The sequence below is a fragment of the Anolis sagrei genome, chromosome 2 (assembly GCF_037176765.1).
Source record: "Anolis sagrei isolate rAnoSag1 chromosome 2, rAnoSag1.mat, whole genome shotgun sequence".
Lineage (NCBI taxonomy): Eukaryota > Metazoa > Chordata > Lepidosauria > Squamata > Dactyloidae > Anolis > Anolis sagrei.
This window is the reverse complement of record NC_090022.1, coordinates 197,141,495-197,162,501: the sequence shown is the minus strand read 5'-3', so window position 1 is coordinate 197,162,501 and position 21,007 is coordinate 197,141,495. Positions and strand designations below refer to the sequence as shown.

Below are 21,007 nucleotides of genomic sequence, written 5' to 3'. Positions count from 1 at the left end.
CCATATCTTGTAAACATCTTAAGATGGAACCAAAGAGGCATTGTCCAATGTGGTTTAAAGCAGGTGTGGCCTTTTCCTTACTACAATAGAAATGTTTTGCACCAGTACACCCTGATAGTATGTAGCACCTCCATTCTGTCTAAAGGCAATTACGAAGTGTCGCCTTGTGCTTTTTACCATTTCAGCAAAAGCATTTTTCCTCTTCCCCCAGCTGCTCTGACATTTTGCTGTGTCTACATTCTGTTGGAGCATGTAAAAATCAATTGGTGAGTGTGTTAACTGAAAAATGCAACGCACAAAGCTGATTGGTTGGGATACGCCTGAGAAGCTAGCTGAGACTGGGAGTTTTGGCAACAGTGACATGTTTAGGGTTTTCTGTGCAGGGAGCTTACCAAAACAGTTTGCATTTTCTGTTTCTGGGCTGCTGGAAGAAGACTTTTCATGTGGACAACTAAGGACCATTTGGATCTCTCTCAAAGAACATTGTGTGAGTCAATGCAACTGTTCATATGACTGCATATACAGGGTTAGTCAAAATGCATAGGCCAAACATACATACAATTGTATGTATGTTTGGCCTATGCATTTTGACTAACCCTGTATATGTTGCTCTACATAACAAAGAGTAAACACCTTATTCTTTAGTGATCACCCTTGTGGCATATCTTTTCTCTAGCAAGACAGTGTGTGGTTTCATGCACTACGCATGATTGTCATTCCGCCACACATTCCACCAGAGGAAAAGTGTGAGACAACACAATAAACTGTGTTGACCTGTAATACAGGCTTCCACTGCACACCAGGGTCCCTAGTGTGGTCATGACTGGCTGGGGATTATGGGAACTGTAGTCCAGCATTGCTGAAGGGACCGTGATTAGGAAGACTGCTTGTCACAGAACAGTTTACTAAGGAGAAGCATGAATATGTAGAGGCTGTAAGAACAAAACAAACAAACAAAAAGGTGTTGATGAGGAAGGAAGTAGAGGTGACCTTCCACAAGCTGTGTCTACACTATAAATAATGAGTCCAAGACACAATGGTGCAGATCACAATGGCTTAAGCGCAATGCAAATTTAAACAGGAACACGTGGCATTCAACATGGATTCAAAACGCTTATGGAGAAGTTCAGTATCAGCAGCAGGTGGGCTTGGGAGAAAAGGATTTGCACACATTGTGAAAGAAAGGGCAATGGAAGATTAATTGCCAGCAAGTTCAGGGAACAGCTATGCCATGTCTAGATACTATCTGACCACAACAGTCAAGGTTCAGATATATCAGTGTTTGTATGTGTGGTGTGGTGTTGTATTTCCACACTAGACAAGGGCTTCAGCCAGCGTAACAAACTGCTGTTTAACTGTGGTCAGAGAGGCTTAGGTCATGTGAATTCTTATCATCAAGGCAAAGGTACCCCACAAGGGACTTGAGAAACTTCCTTGTTTGTGCTGCTTGCCTGATTCAGTCAATGCAGGAAAGAAGAAACTGGTTGCCAAGCTCCTGGCAACAGGCCTGAGCATCGGGCAATCGGTTGTGGGTCACAGGGAGGGCTGTGAAAATTTTATGGCTCCTGTGTATTGAACAGTTGTGTAGAAGAGGGCCTTTCTGCCGATGTTGCATGCCACTCAACCAGGCAATGATCCACACCTATTAAAATGCCTCCTTCTATACAACCATTCAAGACAGAGGAGCTAGCTCATTTTTAAAAACCACCAAGAATGTGTGCCTAATGAGAATTTTGATAAAGAACCCTGAGGAAATTGATGGGAAAAAGGCCAAGAAGAAAATAGTCGTAAGGACTCCTATCAATGCTATTGTCTGTATTCTAAGAATTAAATCCCCCACAAATTTACAGTGGAATGGGGGAATAGTTTGGAAAATTGCCATCTCTCAATAAAAAACCTTTTTCCATCCCTACTCAGATTTGGCAATGGCTCACAGGAAGCTACAAAAGAAGCTTCATCCAGAACTGGCCCATGGACACACTGCTGTCTTAGCAAACTCAGCTCTGATCTATACCTATGGCTGAGATCCTGCTTGAGCTTATGGATCTCCAGTCTATAGGTTTGATGTCTCTCTATGTGCAGCCCTGGCAAAGCCAGCTTTTTGATATGGCAGCTGTTCCCTCTCATCCGATTCCTTGTCAATGGAGAACAGAAAAAGCAGCAAAAGTGCATCCAGCTATTTCCCTTTGAACCATAACAGGCATCCTCAGGTACCTCCTGGGGGTCTATGTGAGATCTATGAAGATGGCATTATTGTTATGTGTCCAGCTAAAGAAAATAGTTATATCTGCTGATCTACCCATTCAACATTGACATGGAAATGCCAGGATTTGAGGAAAAACTTGTTATGCTGTTGAAGCAGAACTTTAATATCCACAATGACATAAATTGGACTGGTGCCATAGTAGGTCACTAATAGGATGCCACCAGTTAACTTATGCTCTGGAAACTTCTTGATTTCACTGCCTGGTTTGATTTAGAAAAGCATGGGCTCACAATTCAACAATTGATCTGATGAGTTTATTCTAGCTGGGACTATCAATAGGTATCTGACCATAGCATATGTACTATATATGTGCGTGTGAGAGGGGACATACACTCACATTGCTTTTTTTTTTGCCTTCAGAGGGTTAATGAGTAAAAATGTAATACAAGACCTGTTAAAACCCACCCACAGAGTACACATCAGACACAGTAGAGTTTTTGTAGGCTTTTAAACCACAAGACATATACACATATAGAAAAAGTATCATGTTCCAAGGACACACCTTGATGGAACTGAAACAAATTAACCTCTTCAGAAAATAATGTTTTTTCACCAAACAGGGTTCCATCCGTAGATCCGAAGATCTAAGGATGGAACAAATGCTAAACTTTGGCCCAAAAGCAAGGTGTTGGATGCTGAAGCTGATGAACAACTGCATTGCATCCTGTCAGATCCCTAAAATCTGGAGGAAAGCAAGAGTCATAGCCATTTTGAAACCAGGCGAAGACCATAATGATTCAAAAAGCTATAGACCAATTTCCTTGTTGTACCATCTTTATAAATCTCTGGAGACTTATCCTGCACAGAATTATGGAAAAAATCGACCCATTTATGATCCCACAGCAGCTGGTTTCAGGAAAGGGAAAAGCTGCACACCACAAGTGCTGAACAGGACTCAGCACAAAGAAGATGGTTTTTGAAAGATTACAGGAGCTGCTTTCATAGACCAGTTAGTAGCTTATGATATTGTAAATCATTGCCTCCTCCTGGAAAAAAAAAGTATAATAATGCAAAGGATTACCACTTCACCCACTTCATAGGAAATCTGCTACAAAACAGGAGCTTTTGTGTTGAGTTCCAGGGCCAGAGAAGAAGATAGCGAAAAAGAAGCACAGTCTGCCTCAGGGGAGCGTGCTTGTTCCATCAATGTTTAACATTTACACAAATGACCAGCCACTGCCAGAAGGGACAGAGAGTTACATCTATGCTGACAATTGTGCCATCACTGCTCATGCAGGGAGTTTTGAAATGGTTGAACAGAAGCTCTCCTAAACTTTAGGTGCTCTTACTGCCTATTACAGGGAAAACCATCTGATTCCTAATCCATCTGAAATCTAGACGTGTGCTTTTCATCTTAAGAACAGACAAGCACCTCGAGCTCTGAGGATTACCTGGGAAGGAATCCCACTGGAGAATTGCAGCACATCCAAATACCCGGGAGTTACTCTGGACCATGCTCTAATTTATAAGAAGCACTGCTTGAATATCAAGCAAAATATGGGTTCTAGAAATAATATCATACAAAAGCTGACTGGCACAACCTGGAGATCACAACCAGACACAGTGAAGACATCTGCCCTTTCGCTTTGCTGCTCTGTTGCTGAAAACACATGCCCAGTGTGGAATACATCTCACAATACTAAAATAGTAGATGTGTCTCTTAAGGAGATATGCCACATTATCACAGGATGTCTGCGCCTCACACCACTGGAGAAATTATACTGTTTAGATGGTATTACACCACCTGACATCTGTCGGGAAGTAGCAGCCTGTAATGAAAGGGCCAAGGCATTGACATCTCTGGCCTATCCTCTGTTCGGATATCAGCCAGCAAACCAATGCTTTAAATCAAGAAAGAGCTTCCTAAGATCTACAGAGATACTTGCAGGAACACCTCAGCAAGCGAAAGTTCAAAAGTGGCAGGTTAAAACCCAGAACCTCAATCAGTGACTGATACCAGATGAGAAACTGCCCCCTGTGCATACAGAAGACTGGGCGACCTGGAAGGCACTGAACAGACTGCGCTCTGGTACCACAAGATGCAGAGCTAACCTCAAGAAATGGGCCTCAAAGTGGAGCCCATGACATGCGAGTGCAGAGAAGATCGAACTGCAGTGCGGTCTGAGCCCTGCCACATGCATAATGAAAGACCTTCTTACAGTGATACCAGAAGCACTCAAAGTGGTCAGCTTCTGGTCAAAGAAAATTTAGTATAATGCCAAGTTTTTAACTTTGTTTGTGGTTTTTCTACACATTGTAACTGTATTCTCCATTTGCTTCTGACATGATAAATAAATTAAATAAACCAGGTACAATTCTGTCCCCTCATTTGCATAAATCCATTGACAAAAAAGATGGAAGAATGTGTTATTCACCAGCTGACTCTGCTTTAGAAACTATTTTCAACTGATCTGATAATCATTTTGATCAGTGATGGAAAATGTGTATCTGTCAAAAAAGGAAATTGAAAAACAGGCTGGACTCAAGTGTAAATTCTATAAATCTAGAAAGCAGGGGTTACTTTTGTACTCACGCTTTGTCGCATGTCACCTCATTGAAACGGCAAGCGTAGATGAAGCTTGCAAAGTCAGACTCATCAAGGCTTTTGGCATTAGGGATCCTTGACAGGATGTTGATGTAGTGAAAACTATACCATTCCCGCACGGCATCCACACCCGAGGAGTACATTTGCTTGAAACAGTCTGTGTTGTTTTCATTGCACTGCAAAGGAGATGAATCCCATTAGGCCATTCCTGGGACAGCAAAGGAATCAGAGGGAAAGGGAAGCATCCTTGGGTACCGGAGAAACAGTGGATGGATGGAAATCTCAAATGAAAACTGAGGAAATTCCACTCTGGCCATGCAAATATTGCGATTGAAATGTCAAATCAGCTTTTCCTGCTATCCTCTTCTCTTTGCCCCTTACCCAAATCAGGCCTTCTGTAATATCTTTTCAGACCATTCTTCCCTTCTTGTGCTCAGTCTAGCTTTTTATCAGCATCAGCATTGGGAGGATTATAGAAGAGGGTTGTTTTCTCATGTAATGCTTACTAATCTGGTTGTTCCTTTTCATTTGTGCATACAGTAGAGTCTTGCTCATCCAACATAAACAGGCCGGCAGAATGTTGGATATGTGAAAATGTTGGAAAAACCTATTAGACGTCAAATTATGTTATGATTTTACAAATTGAGCACCAAAACATCATTTTTTTTACAACAAATCGACAGAAAATGTAGTTCAATACACGGTAATGTTATGTAGTAATTACTGTATTTACAAATTTAGCACTAAAACATCGCAATGTATTGGAACAGCTGTGGATCTGGCAGGAGGCAGACTGCATTGGATAATACAGAATATTGGGTGAGCGAAGGTTGGATAAGCGAGACTCTACTGTATTTTTAGTTATGTAGGAAAAGAACCAACGTGGCATAGTACTTTGAGCATTGGACTATGGCTCTAGGGACCGGGTTCGAATACCCACTGGATGACTTTGGGTAAGGCGTATTCTCTCATCCTCAGATGAAGGCAAAGGCAACCTCCTTTAAACAAATCTTCCCAAGAAAACCCTGTGATAATTGTGACTTAGAGCCGTCGCAAACTCTGTTCCTGCGGGAGAAAACCTTGCTAGCAAGTCCCTGACGTCATGAGCCTGCGCCTCTCGCCCCGCCCCTTTCTCTTTGCCAGCGTGGTTTTTCCTTTGCTAGGGCAGCATTGCCCGCATTTTCTCTCAGTTGAATTCTGCCAACTGAGAGAGTATGCTGGCAATGCTGCCCTAGCAAAGGAAAAACCACTCTCGCAAGGACAAAGAGGCGGAAAAAGGGGCGGGGCGAGAGGCGGAGTCTCATGACGTCAGGGACATGCTAGCAAGGTTTGCTCCCGCAGGAACAGAGTTTGCGACGGGTCTTAGGGTTGCCAGAAGTCAGAAACAACATGAAGTGCACACAGCAGCAGCAATAACATTATACTGAAACTTCTTCAAAGTGCTCTTGTTTTCTGAGGTATACCTATATTGCATTGATTTAACATTTCCTTCCTTTATCCCAATGAATTTAGGAAGAAGGACTGCTGTAAAAAAAATACTAAGTTTAAAAAAGAATAATTGATGTCTTCAAATTATAATTTCTAGGATTCTTCGGTGATTTCAGGATTCATATGCAAGTATCACATTGATATAAACAAGAAGTGCAAATTGAATTTAAGAAAGCCCAAAGAGGCTTTCTTGGCTGTATTTCAGAAAGGGGATTCTTGATTTCTGTGGTCATGGCATTTAGACAGTGATGGTATTCAGCTAGTAGTTTGAAGACAAAGGTCATGTTGACAAGGGATTTTTGTGCCCTAAAATCCCAGAGGCTCAAGCATTGAGACTACCTGACTACATTGGGATAAATCAGTGGTTCCCAACCTTTTTTTTTGACCAGGGTCTCATTTGACCAGGGACTACTTGACCAGAAACCGCTTTGAACAGGGACTGCTTTGATCAGGGACCACTCTCCAGCATTAGCACCAAAAGGGTTATCAATCAATTTTTGGTTAACTTTAGATTTGGTTTGGTCATTTGGGGTGCCAATTCAGAAAATTGCATTGGATAGACCACATCAGCTCTAGCTTCTGATACAGAACATATGTTATAGTCTCCATCTGCTCACCCACAGAAAACAATATGTAATAATCTAGAGCTGAGGACCTTATTTTAGGTTTCTGGACTGTGGCCTACAGTTTAGGAACCACTGTGATAAATAATGAACCACAGGTCTCAAATTAATGAAGTGCAAGCTATAGTAATTTCATCTATGATACTTGTCTTAAAATGACTTAAAATTGGTTGCCAATGACTGCAACATTTACTATAATGTTATGGAAGCACTGGACGATTTTCTGACACAATTTCAAATTCAAAATTACGTTATGCATTTCAAAGGTGGGCATAAACCAGCATGCCATTTTGTGAGTCTGTACCTACTGATAGAGGGGTATTTTTTTAAAAAAAAGAATAAATATAATAATGTGTTGGAGATGTCCATGACTGAGAAGTGGTGGGATAAAGTTCTGAGGCCAAGTGTATTTTCTGGGCACAATCATGTCTAGCTACAGTATGTTCCAATTTTAATCATTCTCAAAAGTAGTTCTCCAAATTCTCTTGCTGCGGTCATCCTTAGCATGTTTGGCTACAGCAGATGTACACTGCAATCCAACAACATCTTAAACATCAGCAGTAGTCTATAACTGCAACAGGCATTCATAGATTTTAATTGCAGCATTGACATTTTAAAGAAATCTGATCACCGTTGCTAAGAAGTAAAACCCTGGTTCCAAAAACAGTCTCTTTCAATATCTTTTTGAACCTTGTGTAGGCCGAAACTGACCTCTTCTAGTGCCAAACTTGGTTCAGGTATCTTGGTGTATCTGCAGGAGGGATGGTAGCAAAATCCCAACAGCAATGGATCCACCGGGCACTAGTCATGTGCATTCGGGGGAAACCTTGTCCCGTTTCATGTCCTGGCTTTCATTGGGGGGCTCCATCTGTTTTTTTTGGTAAGCCTCCCAAAATTGGGAGGGTTGTTTTTGGTTATTTTGTTTAGGGGCCCAAAATTGGACAATTTTGGTGGGAGGCTTCCCACCCATTGGCTCTCCTTCCCACCATGCATTCTCCTTACCTGGCACCTACTGTTTCTACTCTTAGAGTAAGAAGCGCTGGGCTGTAGGCACTTTCCTTGGAAAACAAGTGCATGTGTGGCAAGGTGTGCAGGCAGGCCCGGAAAGTGTGCGTGCCTGTCAGTACCTGCAGCCAAGCACCTTTTACTCCTGTCTGTATGCCCCACCACACATGCTCTGCCACAGTCTCAGAGTGTGTGTGTGTGATGGGGTGTGCAGGCAGGCCTGGAGTGCACCTGCAGCCAAGCTCCAGACCTGCCTGCCTACCTGCCACACACACACTCTCTTTCCAAGGCAAGGAGGCAAGTTTGGATGCATACGAAAGCTGGCTTTCATGTTGAGCAGATTTTTGGGTGGAGAGGGGGCATCCTGTTTCATGCTTCCAAAGACTTGAAAGAAATAGTAGAAACGGTAGGAACGAATTTAGCTCACATGCCTACCAGTTACCCAGTTATGATTTGTAATCTCATCCCCATACTAGTGTGATTTAGATGCTTAGCACTGTTAGATTTAGGATACTGAGTTGTATAGTAACCTATAGAGTAAAACAAATGATCCTGCAATAAATCCGACAGCATGGGGCCCAGCAGAAATATTAGAGTTCAAAACAACAATAGAGGGAGACTCATATAAGGAAAGGATGCCAGAACTGGGATATGGATGTGTGGTTGGAAGCTAGCAGCGTAGGAAGTATGCTAGAGAGAAATGAAACTATCTTTACCACTGAGAAGGCAATTTTCCAGTCATTCTTGTCCACTTGAGTATTGTTGTCCTCAATGCTGGCCTGGCTGTCACGCTTGTGTCTGTGTAATGAGTGGCGAGCGACATGATAGTGCAGACTCCGAGAGCTGCGTTTCCGGGAGAACTGCGCCTTCCAGTTGCTCTGTCCCTGGGACATATCATATTTATACAGATCCATCAGAGTCTTTTGAGTAATATGATCCAGTTCTGCCAGCTCATTTTGAAGAGCGCTGTACCTATAAGAGGGAAGGACACAGGCTTTCAGGATCAGGTTCTTCACCATTACTTCCAGGTAGCACTACTTGCACTAGGAACAGAGCTTTGAAGTAATAGGGTGTAATGTGAACAAATTTACATTTGTGGAGTTCTTTCTGGCATAGTTACATTTTAAAAGGAATGTAACCAGTGGGGATGAACTAAGGTAACAATTAAAGCATTCTAATTATTTCTCCAAATCATTTTAACTGTTTTAAGGGCTATTTTGCCAGGAGCTTTCCTGTTCTGTGTTACTTCCTTATTAAATATAAGTTCGTTGTTTCCACCATTTTCACCACCAAAAGAAACAACATGTATTTGGAAAGTGGCACAGACTGTAATGAGAAATGGCAACAAATTATTTCTCTGACATTTTAACAAGTATGGTAAAGGTAAAGGTTTCCCCTTGACATTAAGTTTAGTTGTGTCTGACTCTGGGAGGTGATGCTCATCTCCATTTCTAAGCCGAAGAGCTGGCGTTGTCCGTAGACACCTCCAAGGTCATGTGGCTAGCATGACTGCATGGAATGCTGTTATCTTCCTACAGAAGTGGTACCTATTGATCTACTCACATTGGCATGTTTTCTAACTGCTAGATTGGCAGAAGCTGGGCCTAACAGCAGGAGCTCACTCTGCTCTCCAGATTCAAATTGCCAACATTTCAGTCAGCAAGTTCACCAGCTCAGCAGTTAAACCTGCAGTGCCACCAGGGGGCCCTTTAACAACTAAAGGGAACAAAATACTTTGGAAAAGTGACTTTCCACATCTTGATCAGAAGTGGACAGAAGGTATTTGATAATGCACCAGTGGACCAATAGCTTGCTTGTGGTGGGACGAAACGAGGCTGGATGAAGTGCACTGCATCCATAAAGTGATCCAACAGAACTGTATTATTTCTAATGGAGGAATATATATACTAAGAACCACAGAGCATAGATTGGTTGTACCCTAACTATTAGTAGATCCTAAGTATTTATGAATCCAAAACAAAGCATGGAGTCTAGGGGGAAAATGTAAACCAGGTAATTTAGACAACAGCCCAACTTTGCAATAGTTGATAATATCAAGCTTACCTATATGGATTCAGAGTACACAGTGTGACAGCAGGGAAGGTAAATCTATCAGAGTTTAGATTCAAATTGAGGTTGACAGGAAAACTGAAGTACTCTCTATAGATAATTCCAAACTGCCAGTACATGAGACCAAAAGTGAAGAAGAAGAGGATTGACCAAAAAGCAGTCTTCATCCTGTTTTTCTTGGAGCATACGAGCCGGATGGCCCCATGGATTGTGGTATTGTTGCAGAAGAACTGGAAAAGCTCCTGATAGGAATGGAAGAACCCAACAAGAGCCTCATTTTCTTCTTTTTTCTTTTCTTTCACCTCAGCTGCTACCTTCATTTTCTGCATGTTTGCCTCTTGTTTGAGTTTTCCTATCCTCTTGTCTTCTGGCTGATTTTCAGACTTCATGGTTACAAATAAACCTGAAAGAAGTGTTCACAGTGATTGAAAATTGATGTGTCTCATATTACAGTCAAGCTTCATTGCTGCTCGTAGTTATTGTAGCAACATAAATCTTGTTAGTTAGGGCGAAAAAGGATCACGATTCCTCAAGGATGAGGAACCGAAGCACATTTCTTTCTGTCTCTTGTTACACTAATTGCCCAGTTTAGTAATTCTGAGTTCCTTCTTTATAAGTTAGATTCAGGAATGCTTTATGCGTCTTTAAGAACCTCATCAGAAAGCCCTGGCAAAGGGTCCTGCTTTGCCGGGCTTTAGTGAGGAAAGTGGGGTGAATCTGTCACCCTATGTGCAAGCTTCCTCTTGGCAATGCTTTCCCCATCACATGGGGAAAGTATCTTGCTATTGTGGGAAGTCCCAGTGTGGACTCCGTTGGAGCCAGCACAACATGGGAAGCCTCCCATATTGGGCTGGAAACGCCCGACAACGCTTTCACCCCGATTGGGGGCATGGCCTATGCTGTGTGAGGATTTGAAAAGGGATGCCATGATGTAATGGGTTAACTGGAAAGATGTATCAGCAGCTGATTGGTTGAGTGTGCCAGGAGCCAGAGTTCTGATTGGCAGCTGTCTCTAGCTTGCTGCTGAGACCAACGGTTTTAACTGCTACTTTCATTTTGGACAATAAAGAGAGTGCTGGCTGCCAACTATCTGAAGCTTGATCATTTTAAAGCATGAGGCATATTTTAAAGACTATTTAAAAGGACTGTTTTATTTCCTATATTCTCTGTGTGAATTCCAAAGGACTGTATATATTGTTGCCCTGTTTGAACTTTTGAACTGAAGTAAAGATACTGTTTCTTATTACATAAGTCTAAGTGACACTTTATTATACTGCAGGGTATATCTTGATTTAAATACTGTGGTAAAGCTTCTGTTTATTCACATTTACCAACCCTCACACACCAGATGTCACATAAAGTCATGTGAGGTCCTGTGTCAGTCTGTCTCCCAAGAGGGGTGAAAGCATCTCAGGATGCAAAAATCACCACATCTGATGAGGCTGTAAAATAGAGGTTCTCAACCACTGGTCTGCAAGAAACAGAAAAGTGCTCCATGGGGGTCTTTCATAGAAAACCTGAGTTAAGGAAGGGCCTCCACAGGCATAATCCTAGCTCTTGTTAGTCCTAGCTCTTGTTAGTACTTGGGCTTAAAGGTCTCCTTTCCCACAGTCCCAGCCAAAGAGAGACAAGAGCGTTCATGTGCGTCCTTCTCTTCTCCTGCTTCTTCACAAGGAGCCAGTGATGATGGAGCTATCCCTGGCCCGCACCTTCACTGATCTCTGGGCTTCTGCTGCCGTTTCCTCCTTGCAATCCAGCCTGCAAACAAGGCTTCCTTCAAGAGCAGGTAAGGAATGGATACGACCCTCCTGTCTTTGCCCAGTGCTGTATCCTTTATTCCTTGCTCTTGAGGAGGCTGCTGCCAGAATTTGCAATTTCCTCCTTGCAAACCAGCCCCCTGTCACCTGAGCCTGGAAGGAAGGAAGGAAGGAAGGATTTAAGGGTCTGGAAAACAAGCCCTATAAGGAGCGGCTTAAAGGAGCTGGGCATGTTTAGCCTGAAGAAGAGAAGGCTGAGAGGAGACATGATGAGGGTCATGTATAAATTTGAGAGAGGAAGTCATAGGGAGGAGGGAGCAAACTTATTTTCTGCCACCCTGGAGACTAGGACGTAATGAGCCAATGGCTTCAAACTACAAGAAAGCAGATTCCATCTGAACATTAGGAAGAACTTCCTGACTGTGAGAGCTGTTCAGCAGTGGAACTGTCTGCTCCGAAGTGTGGTAGAGGCTCCTTCTGTGAAAGCTTTTAAACAGAAACTGGATGGCCATCTGTCGGGGATGCTTTGAATGCAATTTTCCTGCTTCTTGGCAGGGGCTTGGACTGGATGGCCCATGAGGTCTCTTCCAACTCTATGATTCTAACATTGGGCAAAGGGAGGGGCAAGAATGACAGTGTTGGATCCTTCCTTTCTTGCCTGGGCTGATGCTGCTATTGCTCCATGTTCAGTCACAGGTGGCAGGGAGCTGGGTTGCAAGGAGGTGATTGCAAACGGCACTTTGGCAACAGCTTCCTCAATAAAAGATAAGGAAGGAAGGGTCTGGCTATGGGAAAAGAGAGTGAGCAGCTACGGTAACGTTGGACCCTTCATTCCTTACCTGCTTTTGAAGCAAGGAAGGAAGCCCTGTTCGCAGGCTGGATTGCAAGGAGGAGGAGGCAGTCAAAGCCTGTAGTTCAGTGAAGGCAAGGGCTGAGGGATGCTCCATCACTGGCTCCTCATAAGAAGAGAAGAGAAAAGGGAGAAGAGAAGAGAAGAGAAGAGAAGAGAAGAGAAGAGAAGAGAAGAGAAGAGAAGAGAAGAGAAGGAAGCACGTGGGTTCTCTTTCCTTTTGGCTGGGCCAGCAGAAGAGGAACTCTCAGCCCATTTTTCCAGATTGGCTCTTGAAGCCTGAGTACCAACAGGAGTCTAGGAGTCTACTACTATCAAGAGCCAGTTTACTATGTGCCAAGACATGTGCTAGGCATTGGGCAACAGTATCAATCCAAGGATTCCCCACCTAGTAAAGAAATGCAAGATCAAAAATCACTTTTTTTTTGTACTGTCAAAGGCTTTCATGGCTGGAATCACTGGGTTGTTGTAGGTTTTTCAGGCTATATGGCCATGTTCTAGAAGCATTCTCTCCTGATGTTTCACCGGCATCTATGGCAAGCATCCTCATGGATGGATGCTTGCCATAGATGCAGGCGAAACATCAGGAGAGAATGCTTCTAGAACATGGCCATATAGCCCGAAAAACCTACAACAACCCACCTATTTTTTTCTTTATCTCATTATGTTTTGTCTTTATATCACAAAATAAAAAGTATATGTATATATTTAGAATGATGATTAATAAATTCTAGTTATTTAAAAACCGATTTTATTTTTTTGTGTACAGGTGGTGGGGAGATGGGTTGATTGATCTCAACGGTCCATGATGTACCCAATTTTTTTGCATCAGTTGTCCACAGTCTCTTAAAGGTTGGGAACCACTGCTCTAAAAAAGCCATATACCAACAAGTTAGGTTTGTGCTTTGTATCTTCTGTTTTGGTTGCGAAAAACTAGGAATGCCACAGCAGTCAAAGGTTGGTGGTTCAAATCTGGGGAGCTGGGTGAGCTCCCGCGGTTAGCCCAGTTTTATTTATTATTTATTTAATATGTTTATATGCCGCCTCTCTCAGCCTGCAGGCGACTTGGGGTGGTTTACAGTCAGCATCAAAAACATAAAATACGATTAAATCAATTAGCTTAAATATAAAACCAATTAAAACAGTCAATATCAATAAAAACAATTAGAATCTCCTTGTTAAAAGCACTGTCAATAGTGTTGTCCAGTCGTTCCATTTTTCCTATGTCTGTTATGTTGCATTTGCAAACGCTTGCTTAAAAAGCCAAGTCTTGGCTTTTTTTCAGAATGTTAAAAGGGAAGGGGCCGATCTGATATCCCTAGGGAGGGTGCTCCATAGCCAAGGGGCCACCACTGAGAAGGCCCTGTTTCTCCGTCAAACGTACTTGTGATGAAGGCGGGATCAAGAGCAGGGCCTCCCCAGACGATTTTAAGACTCCTAGATGGTTCATATGGGGAGATATATTCAGACAGGTAAGCTGGGCCAGAACTGTTTAGGGCTTTATAGGCTAAAGCCAGCACTTTGAATTGTGCCCAGTAGCAGACTGGCAGCCAGCGGAGCTGGTGCAGCAGAGGAGTTTAGTGCTCCCTGAGCGCCGCTCCTGTTAGCAATCTGGCTGCCGTCCATTGGACAAAGTGGAAGCGTCCAGACAGTCTTCAAAGGCAACCCCACTTAGAGTGCATTGCAGTAGTCTATACGGGATGTAACCAGAGCGTGGACTACTGTGGCCAAGTTCCTGCCAGCCTGGCAGTTCGAAAACATGCAAATGTGAGCACAGCAATAGGTACCGCTTCTTCAGGAAGGTAACGGCACCCCATGCAGTTATGCTGGCCACATGACCTAGGAGGCTCATCGGCTTAGAGATGGAGATGAGCACCACCACCTCCAAAGTCGGGCATGACTAGACTTAATGTCAAGGGTAAACCTTTACCTTTACTTTAGAATTGCAAATGCTTACTCTAAAAGCAGATACATGTTGAAATGTATGGTTCATGGATAAACATGTTCAAAAGTATATATTAATATAGAAACATATGGGTTTATTCTTCCCTGCACCCAAACTACAGACATGGGGCAGAAGTGATTCTGCAAAATATATGCAAAGTTGACCTGGGCCAAAAGTTGTGCTATGCATCCTTACAGAAAACCTACCCTTTCCATCAAGACTTTTGTCTCAAACCTTTTGTCTTTGCATCTAACAACAACAAAAACAAAAAAAGCCAAACATAAACAGAACTAAAACTTCTCAGGCAGAAAAGGTGCAGCACCCACCCATAATTGTGTATTGTTCAAGCAGTGAATAATGGAGCTCCTACTGATATATTCCTGTTTGAGCTGCCCTGTTCCCATATCTGTACATGACTCAGGAACTATTTCTCAAACATTTTTAAAATACAGATCTCAGATAATTGTTTTGAAGTGCCATCAGAAATTGAGTGCTGCTTCAGGTTATCTAAAAAACCTCTCATTACATAACAAAGCAGAGAGAGCAGAAGGAAACATGTTCTGCACTTTGTTCCCTTCTCATAGATTTCACTGTATTCATTATAATTCTTGATGCTAGCACATTTAAACTTCTGATAGTAGACTTTACAACTGATATTGCATTATAATGTGCTTTAGAAGCTTGCTTATACTTTCAGAAAACCGTTGCACATTTTTTAATGGGGGGGGGGGGGGTGTCGATAATTTTTATTTTAATTGTCTAAATAGCCTTTAATGCTGTTTAGCTTGTCCTTTTAACTTGCATTTTAAATCAGAATTTGTCTAATTGTACTTTAACTGTTATAGAGTTTTAAAAAGTAATATTAATATGGCATACTGTGTTTTTAAGGTGTCTTATGCCTTATTATGGGAGAATAATGGAATAAAAGCTGACAACAGTGATACTTTAACTTGAGAGTTCAATCTTTTCTGTGACCGAGCTCTTAACTCAAAACACTCTTATCTCAAAGTGAATTTTCTCATTGAAATGCTTTTAATCAGCCCTCCAATTTTTTTGTTACATGTTTTAAAATAAGAAAATGTACTTTATAAATAACAAATAATGTATAAATGCACATTCACATAGAACAATAAAAAAAAAGATCAGCTTTAAAATTGTAGAAGCACAAAGTTGTGGCAAGGAAGCACAAAGCACAAAGTGAAGAGGCAGAAGCACCATTTTCTTGATACTGTATTCATTCCAATCTCCCCCCCCCTCTTGCTCTCTCCCCCCTCTCTCTTCATGAAGCAAACCATACCAGGAATAAAAACTACAGAAAATCAAGTAACCCAAAGTTTCCCAAAATGGACAAGAACAAAGCAGACAGAAATCTCCCACAGAGGATAAGAGCACGAGGCACTGAGGCTGCTCCCTTGAAGCCCTAAAACACTGTACTCTTGCACTAGAATTCTGTCTATGGCTAGTGCAAGCTCTTAACTGAAAATGCTGCTCTTATGTAAAAGTACAACCCGGGCGGAGCAACAGCTCTTAACTCAAAATGCTCTTAAGCTGGGACACTCTTAAGTGAAGGTTCCACTGTAACTAGAGATGATCAAAGATCTGGGAAACCAGCCTTATAGGGGATGTATATGTTCAGCTTGAAGAAGAGAAGACTAAGGCCCATCTCCACTGCCATATGATGCAGTTTCTGAATGCAATTTAACTGCATCAAACTGCAACATATGAGTATATGGTCTGCACTGCCATATAATACAGTCCAATGCAGTTAAATTACATTATGAAACTGCATTATATGGAAGTGTAAATGGGGCCTAAGTAAGATGACATGCTAGCTATCTGAAGGGACGTCATGGAGCCAAAGGAGCAAGCTTGCTTTCTGTTGATCCAAAGGCTAGAACATAAACAAATGGATTCAAGTTACAAGGAAAGAGGTTCCACCTGAACTTCAGAAAGAACTTTTTTATTGTAAGCATTGTTCTATGGTGGAATACACTACCTCATAGATTTAGACTCAGGTGTCAACATTCTCCTGTTCTTCCCTCCCTCCTTGCCTAATACATTCCAGTCGCCTGATCTTATTTGTTTCTCTCCCTTGGATTACAAAGGTCTCTTTCTCACAGGTATTAGATTCATCCCATACCACATTTTCTACACCCATGTGCAGTACTTGCATTCCTTCATGGGGCTGTTCATTCATTTGGCTGAGGCAGGCTCCTTTGATCTTTCAAACTCCACGACAGGTAGTTATGCATCAGGTGAAGATGTTCCACAAAGAATCTTGGACGCACCTGCAATGCCCTGGAAGGTTCAGTTCACAGCTTACAGATCCCTCAGGACTCTGCAGAAGTGATGGTTGAGATGGCTAGAACTGGCCTTTGCCAGTTGGGGTTGGTATGCTAGCTTCTATAATAAGATCATCTGCGTATGATCTTATTATAGAAATCATACGCAGCACAGAGGGTCAGGTGATCAGAATTGTTCTAAGAATTCATTCCAATAATTGGTGTTTTTTTCATGTCAGGAGCAACTTGAGAAACTGCAAGTTGCTTCTAGTTGGTTGCATGGGGTGGTTACCTCGTGGAAGAGCCAGCCTATTGGGTCATTCCATACTTGGCTCATGAGCGAAGTGGGAAGGGTTCTCCCTTTCTTAGCATGCAATGTATGCATGGACATTACTTTTTTATGTTGTAGCTTCAAGAATCCCTTAGCTAGCATGGCCATAGGACAGGCAGGTTTTGGACTGTACCCCAAATTTGAATCAGAGACTTAAAAGATCCAAGCAAGAGTATTTGCCCATGCCTGGAACAGCAACTTAACACCACATTAACTGCCATAGTTCAATGCTGTGCACATCTGGGATTTGTAGTGTTGTGGAATATTTAATATTCTCTATCAGAGACTTCTGGTGCCACAGTAAATTATAAATCCCAAGACTCCATTATAAAGTGCTATAATTATGCAGGGTGCACGGGAGGTAAGGGTTGTCTTTGAAAGGCAGCAGCCTATCCTTCCACAGGGCCATCACCTTTAATTTTACAGAATTAATTTAAAAAATCAGAAATACAAACAGAAAACAAAAGAAGAAGAAAGAAAAGTGATTCCTAAATGGGACTGATACTAACTACAACTATCCCAGCATCTGTTATATATGTGCATGTGGTGGGAGGGGGAGGATGATATGTACTGTCAAGTGCCGAAGAAAATACTCTGAAGGGATTTTTTGGCATAAAGCATGTGTATATAAAACAATGGGTGAGTACGAGGGAAGTACTCCAATGCCAAACCTGCTTCCAATCCGCTAAGCCAGTGGTCCTCAACTTTCCGAATGCCATGACCCCTTAATGCAGTTCCTTATGTTGTCATGACCCCAACCATAGAATTATTTTTGTTGCTACTTCATAACTGTAATTTTGCTACTCTTCTGAATTGTAATGTACATATCTGATATGTAGGATGTATTTTCCTTCACTAGACCAAATTTGGCACAAATGCCCTATACACCCAAATTTGAATACTGGTGGGGTTGGGGGGGATTGATTTTGTCATTTGGGAGTTGTAGTTGCTGGGATTTATAGATAACTTACAATCAAAGAGCATTCTGAACTCCACCAACAATGAAATTGAACCAAACTTGGCACACAGAACTCCCATGACTAAGAGAAAATACTGGAAGGTTTTTAGTGGGCATTGACTTTGAGTTTTGGAGTTGTGGTTCACCTATATCCAGAGAGCACTATGGATTCAGACAATGATGGATCTGGACCAAACTTGGCATGAATCCTCAATATGCCCTAATGTGAAAACTGGTGGAGTTTGGGGAAAATAGACCTTGACATTTAGGAGTTGTAGTTGCTGGGATTTATAGTTCACCTACAATCAAAGAGCATTCTGAACCCCACCAATAATGGAATTGGGCCAAAGATCCCACACAGAACCCCCATGACCAACAGAAAATATTGTGTTTTCTAATGGTCTTTGGCGACCCCCCTAACACCTCCTTGTGACCCCCCCCCCCCCCCAGGTTGAGAAACGCGGTTATATGCTATGCCTTTTCTGCCAGCCTGGGTATACTTAGCATATACGGGACAGAATGGTAGAAAAGTGCTTGTCTATGGTGGCAGAGTGAAGACAGGTAAGTGGGAGAAGATCCAGTTCCATCCACTCCATTTCCACAGACATTAACAAGAAAGATATGTAAATAATGAATGATATGGCACATTCACATTTGATCCTTGCATGAGGAAAATGAGTTCCCTGGAGCAGGCCCGTAGCCAGGATTTCGATTCGGGGGGGGGGGGGGGCTGAATCTGAGTGAAAGAGGGTCTACCCTAGCAAACCTTTTGTATCGTTACCCCAATACCCCCATGCATATGGGATATAGTGAGTATGGTGATCAGATCATGATATGAATAAACATAACAGTTTAAATAATGCACCAGTAAGGCCTTTTTGCGAACCACCATGAGAATTTCGGGGGGGGGGGAGGGCTGAAGCCCCTGAATCCCCCCCCCCCCCCCCGCTACATGCCTGCCCTGGAGGAGTAGAAGTTGTCAGGGCTGAGGAGGATTTCAGCAATAAAGCTAGGAAAACTGAACAAGGACCACTTCTTTACAGCTTCTCTGCTATAAAACCTTTTCTATTGAGAGACTGGTTTTGGGGGTGGTGATGATGGCGTTAATCCATAGGTTTTGAGTGCAACCTTTCCTTGGCTCTAAGAACAAAATAAAAACCAAACGGTAACAACCTGCCTCAATTCTGCCTCGCAAAATCAAAATCTAGGAACTTAGAGCTTTAAAATATCCCAAGAAACACAAGACAAGCTCTGTTCCCTCCATAAGTGGCCAAGAAGGCTGAAGGGGGGAGAAGTGGGGAGGGAGACAGAGATGTTGAGGACTTGAAATGTGCTGAGTACTCCCCTTGATGCAAGAGAGAGAGCAATGCGTTTCATCCTGGAAGGGGGAGAGGTTGGTTACAGACAGTTTGAAAGTCAATGTCCCAGTGGAAACAGGATACAAGGAATCAGAGGTGAGTTGGATTAGAAGGACAAGGAATCTATTTGTACACTTGCCACTATTATCTTGGCACTACTATCTCTTTAAAGATCAGCCTGACATGACAACCTTTCAGCAGTGAACAGGCTGCTAGTGTGGAGATCAGATGATGAGAAAATGATGAGTTGCTGGCTGAATCCCTGCTTGCCTGGCTGTTGCTAAGGCATTGGTAAAGTACCAGCAATCAAAACACTTGGCAACCCTGTTCATTGAGAAATTTGGAGTGACGGAACACTTGTTGTCCTGGAGGAATATTGTGGTCCCTTACCTTTCTCTCCCTTTCTTTGTATCCAGGTGCATCCCTCTCCTGGCCTCTCCACTGGCTCATCCTTGCCTTCCCCAGACCTGCACAATGCCTGCCCACCTCCCTCCCTCTCTCTGCTTGTCCCCGAATAAATGTATCACAAATGGGACTATACGCCAACCTCTTACATCTTGTCTTTGAAGATGCTTCAGTCCTGCTCCCCTCCTCTACAAAGGGCTGCTTCCCCAGCTGGGGTATCCCATCCAGAAGAGAGATCTCTATTTTGCTTACCTTTGGGGTTTGATCTCTGAAGGCTCTCTCTGCCTTGCTGGCAATTCCCCTTTCTTGATGGTTGGGATTAAACTGGTTCCTTTCCAGATCAGTCTAGCAACTTACTTTGCTCTGGCCCTCCCTGCTCTCCCCGCCCCCGTGAGAGAGGCTGGGATGAAGGGAAAGTTGTAGCACCAGCGGTGGCCACAGAAACAGCAGTGTCTCGGTTCGCTAGACCACAGTCGAGGGAAGAAAAGGCTGGATAAGAAAGAGAGAGAGATGGAGGAGGTGGGCAACAAAAGAAAAGAACAATGCCCCACACACATTATGATTTAAAAAAAAAAGATACATGTGCACTGTTGAGTTGCAGGGAATGGTTTCATAGTTTGATTGACTAGCTACTGGAATTTTGGCTTGCATCAATAGGAATGTAGTGTCTAGATCCAGGGAAGTCATGCTACCCCTCTATTCTACCTTGGTTAGACCACACCTGGAGTATTGTGTCCAATTCTTGGCACCACAATTGAAGAGAGTTATTGACAAGTTGGAATGTGTCCAGAGGAGGGCAACTAAAATGATGAACAGTCTGGAGAACAAGCCCTATGAGGTGCGGCTTAAAGAGCTGGGCATGTTTAGCCTACAGAAGGGAAGACTGAGAGGAGACACGATAGCCATGTATAAATATGTGAGACGAAGTCATAGGGAGGAGGGAGTGAACTTGTTTTCTGCTGCCCTGGAGACTAGGACGCAGAATAATGGCTTCAAACGACAGGAAAGGAGATTCCATCTGAACATTAGGAAGAACTTCCTGACAGTGAGAGCTGTTCAGCAGTGGAACTCTCTGGCCCGGAGTGTGGTAGAGGCTTCTTCTTTGGAAGCTTTTAAAGAGCGGC

General features: G+C 42.8%; 1 protein-coding gene across 1 annotated transcript in view; it reads right to left on the bottom strand.

Annotated features, from left to right (window-relative positions):
* Nucleotides 1-20,261, bottom strand: part of SCNN1A (sodium channel epithelial 1 subunit alpha) — a 34,536-nt gene extending 14,275 nt beyond the window's left edge. The window contains exons 1-4 of the mRNA XM_060762656.2: nt 20,136-20,261; nt 9,992-10,400; nt 8,644-8,899; nt 4,800-4,987 (exon numbers count right to left, since the gene is read on the bottom strand). Coding sequence (XP_060618639.2) covers nt 4,800-4,987; nt 8,644-8,899; nt 9,992-10,386 — 839 coding nt within the window. The 5' untranslated portion in view covers nt 10,387-10,400; nt 20,136-20,261. The remainder of the gene's footprint in view (nt 1-4,799; nt 4,988-8,643; nt 8,900-9,991; nt 10,401-20,135) is intronic.
* Between the last annotated feature and the right edge of the window lie 746 nt (nt 20,262-21,007).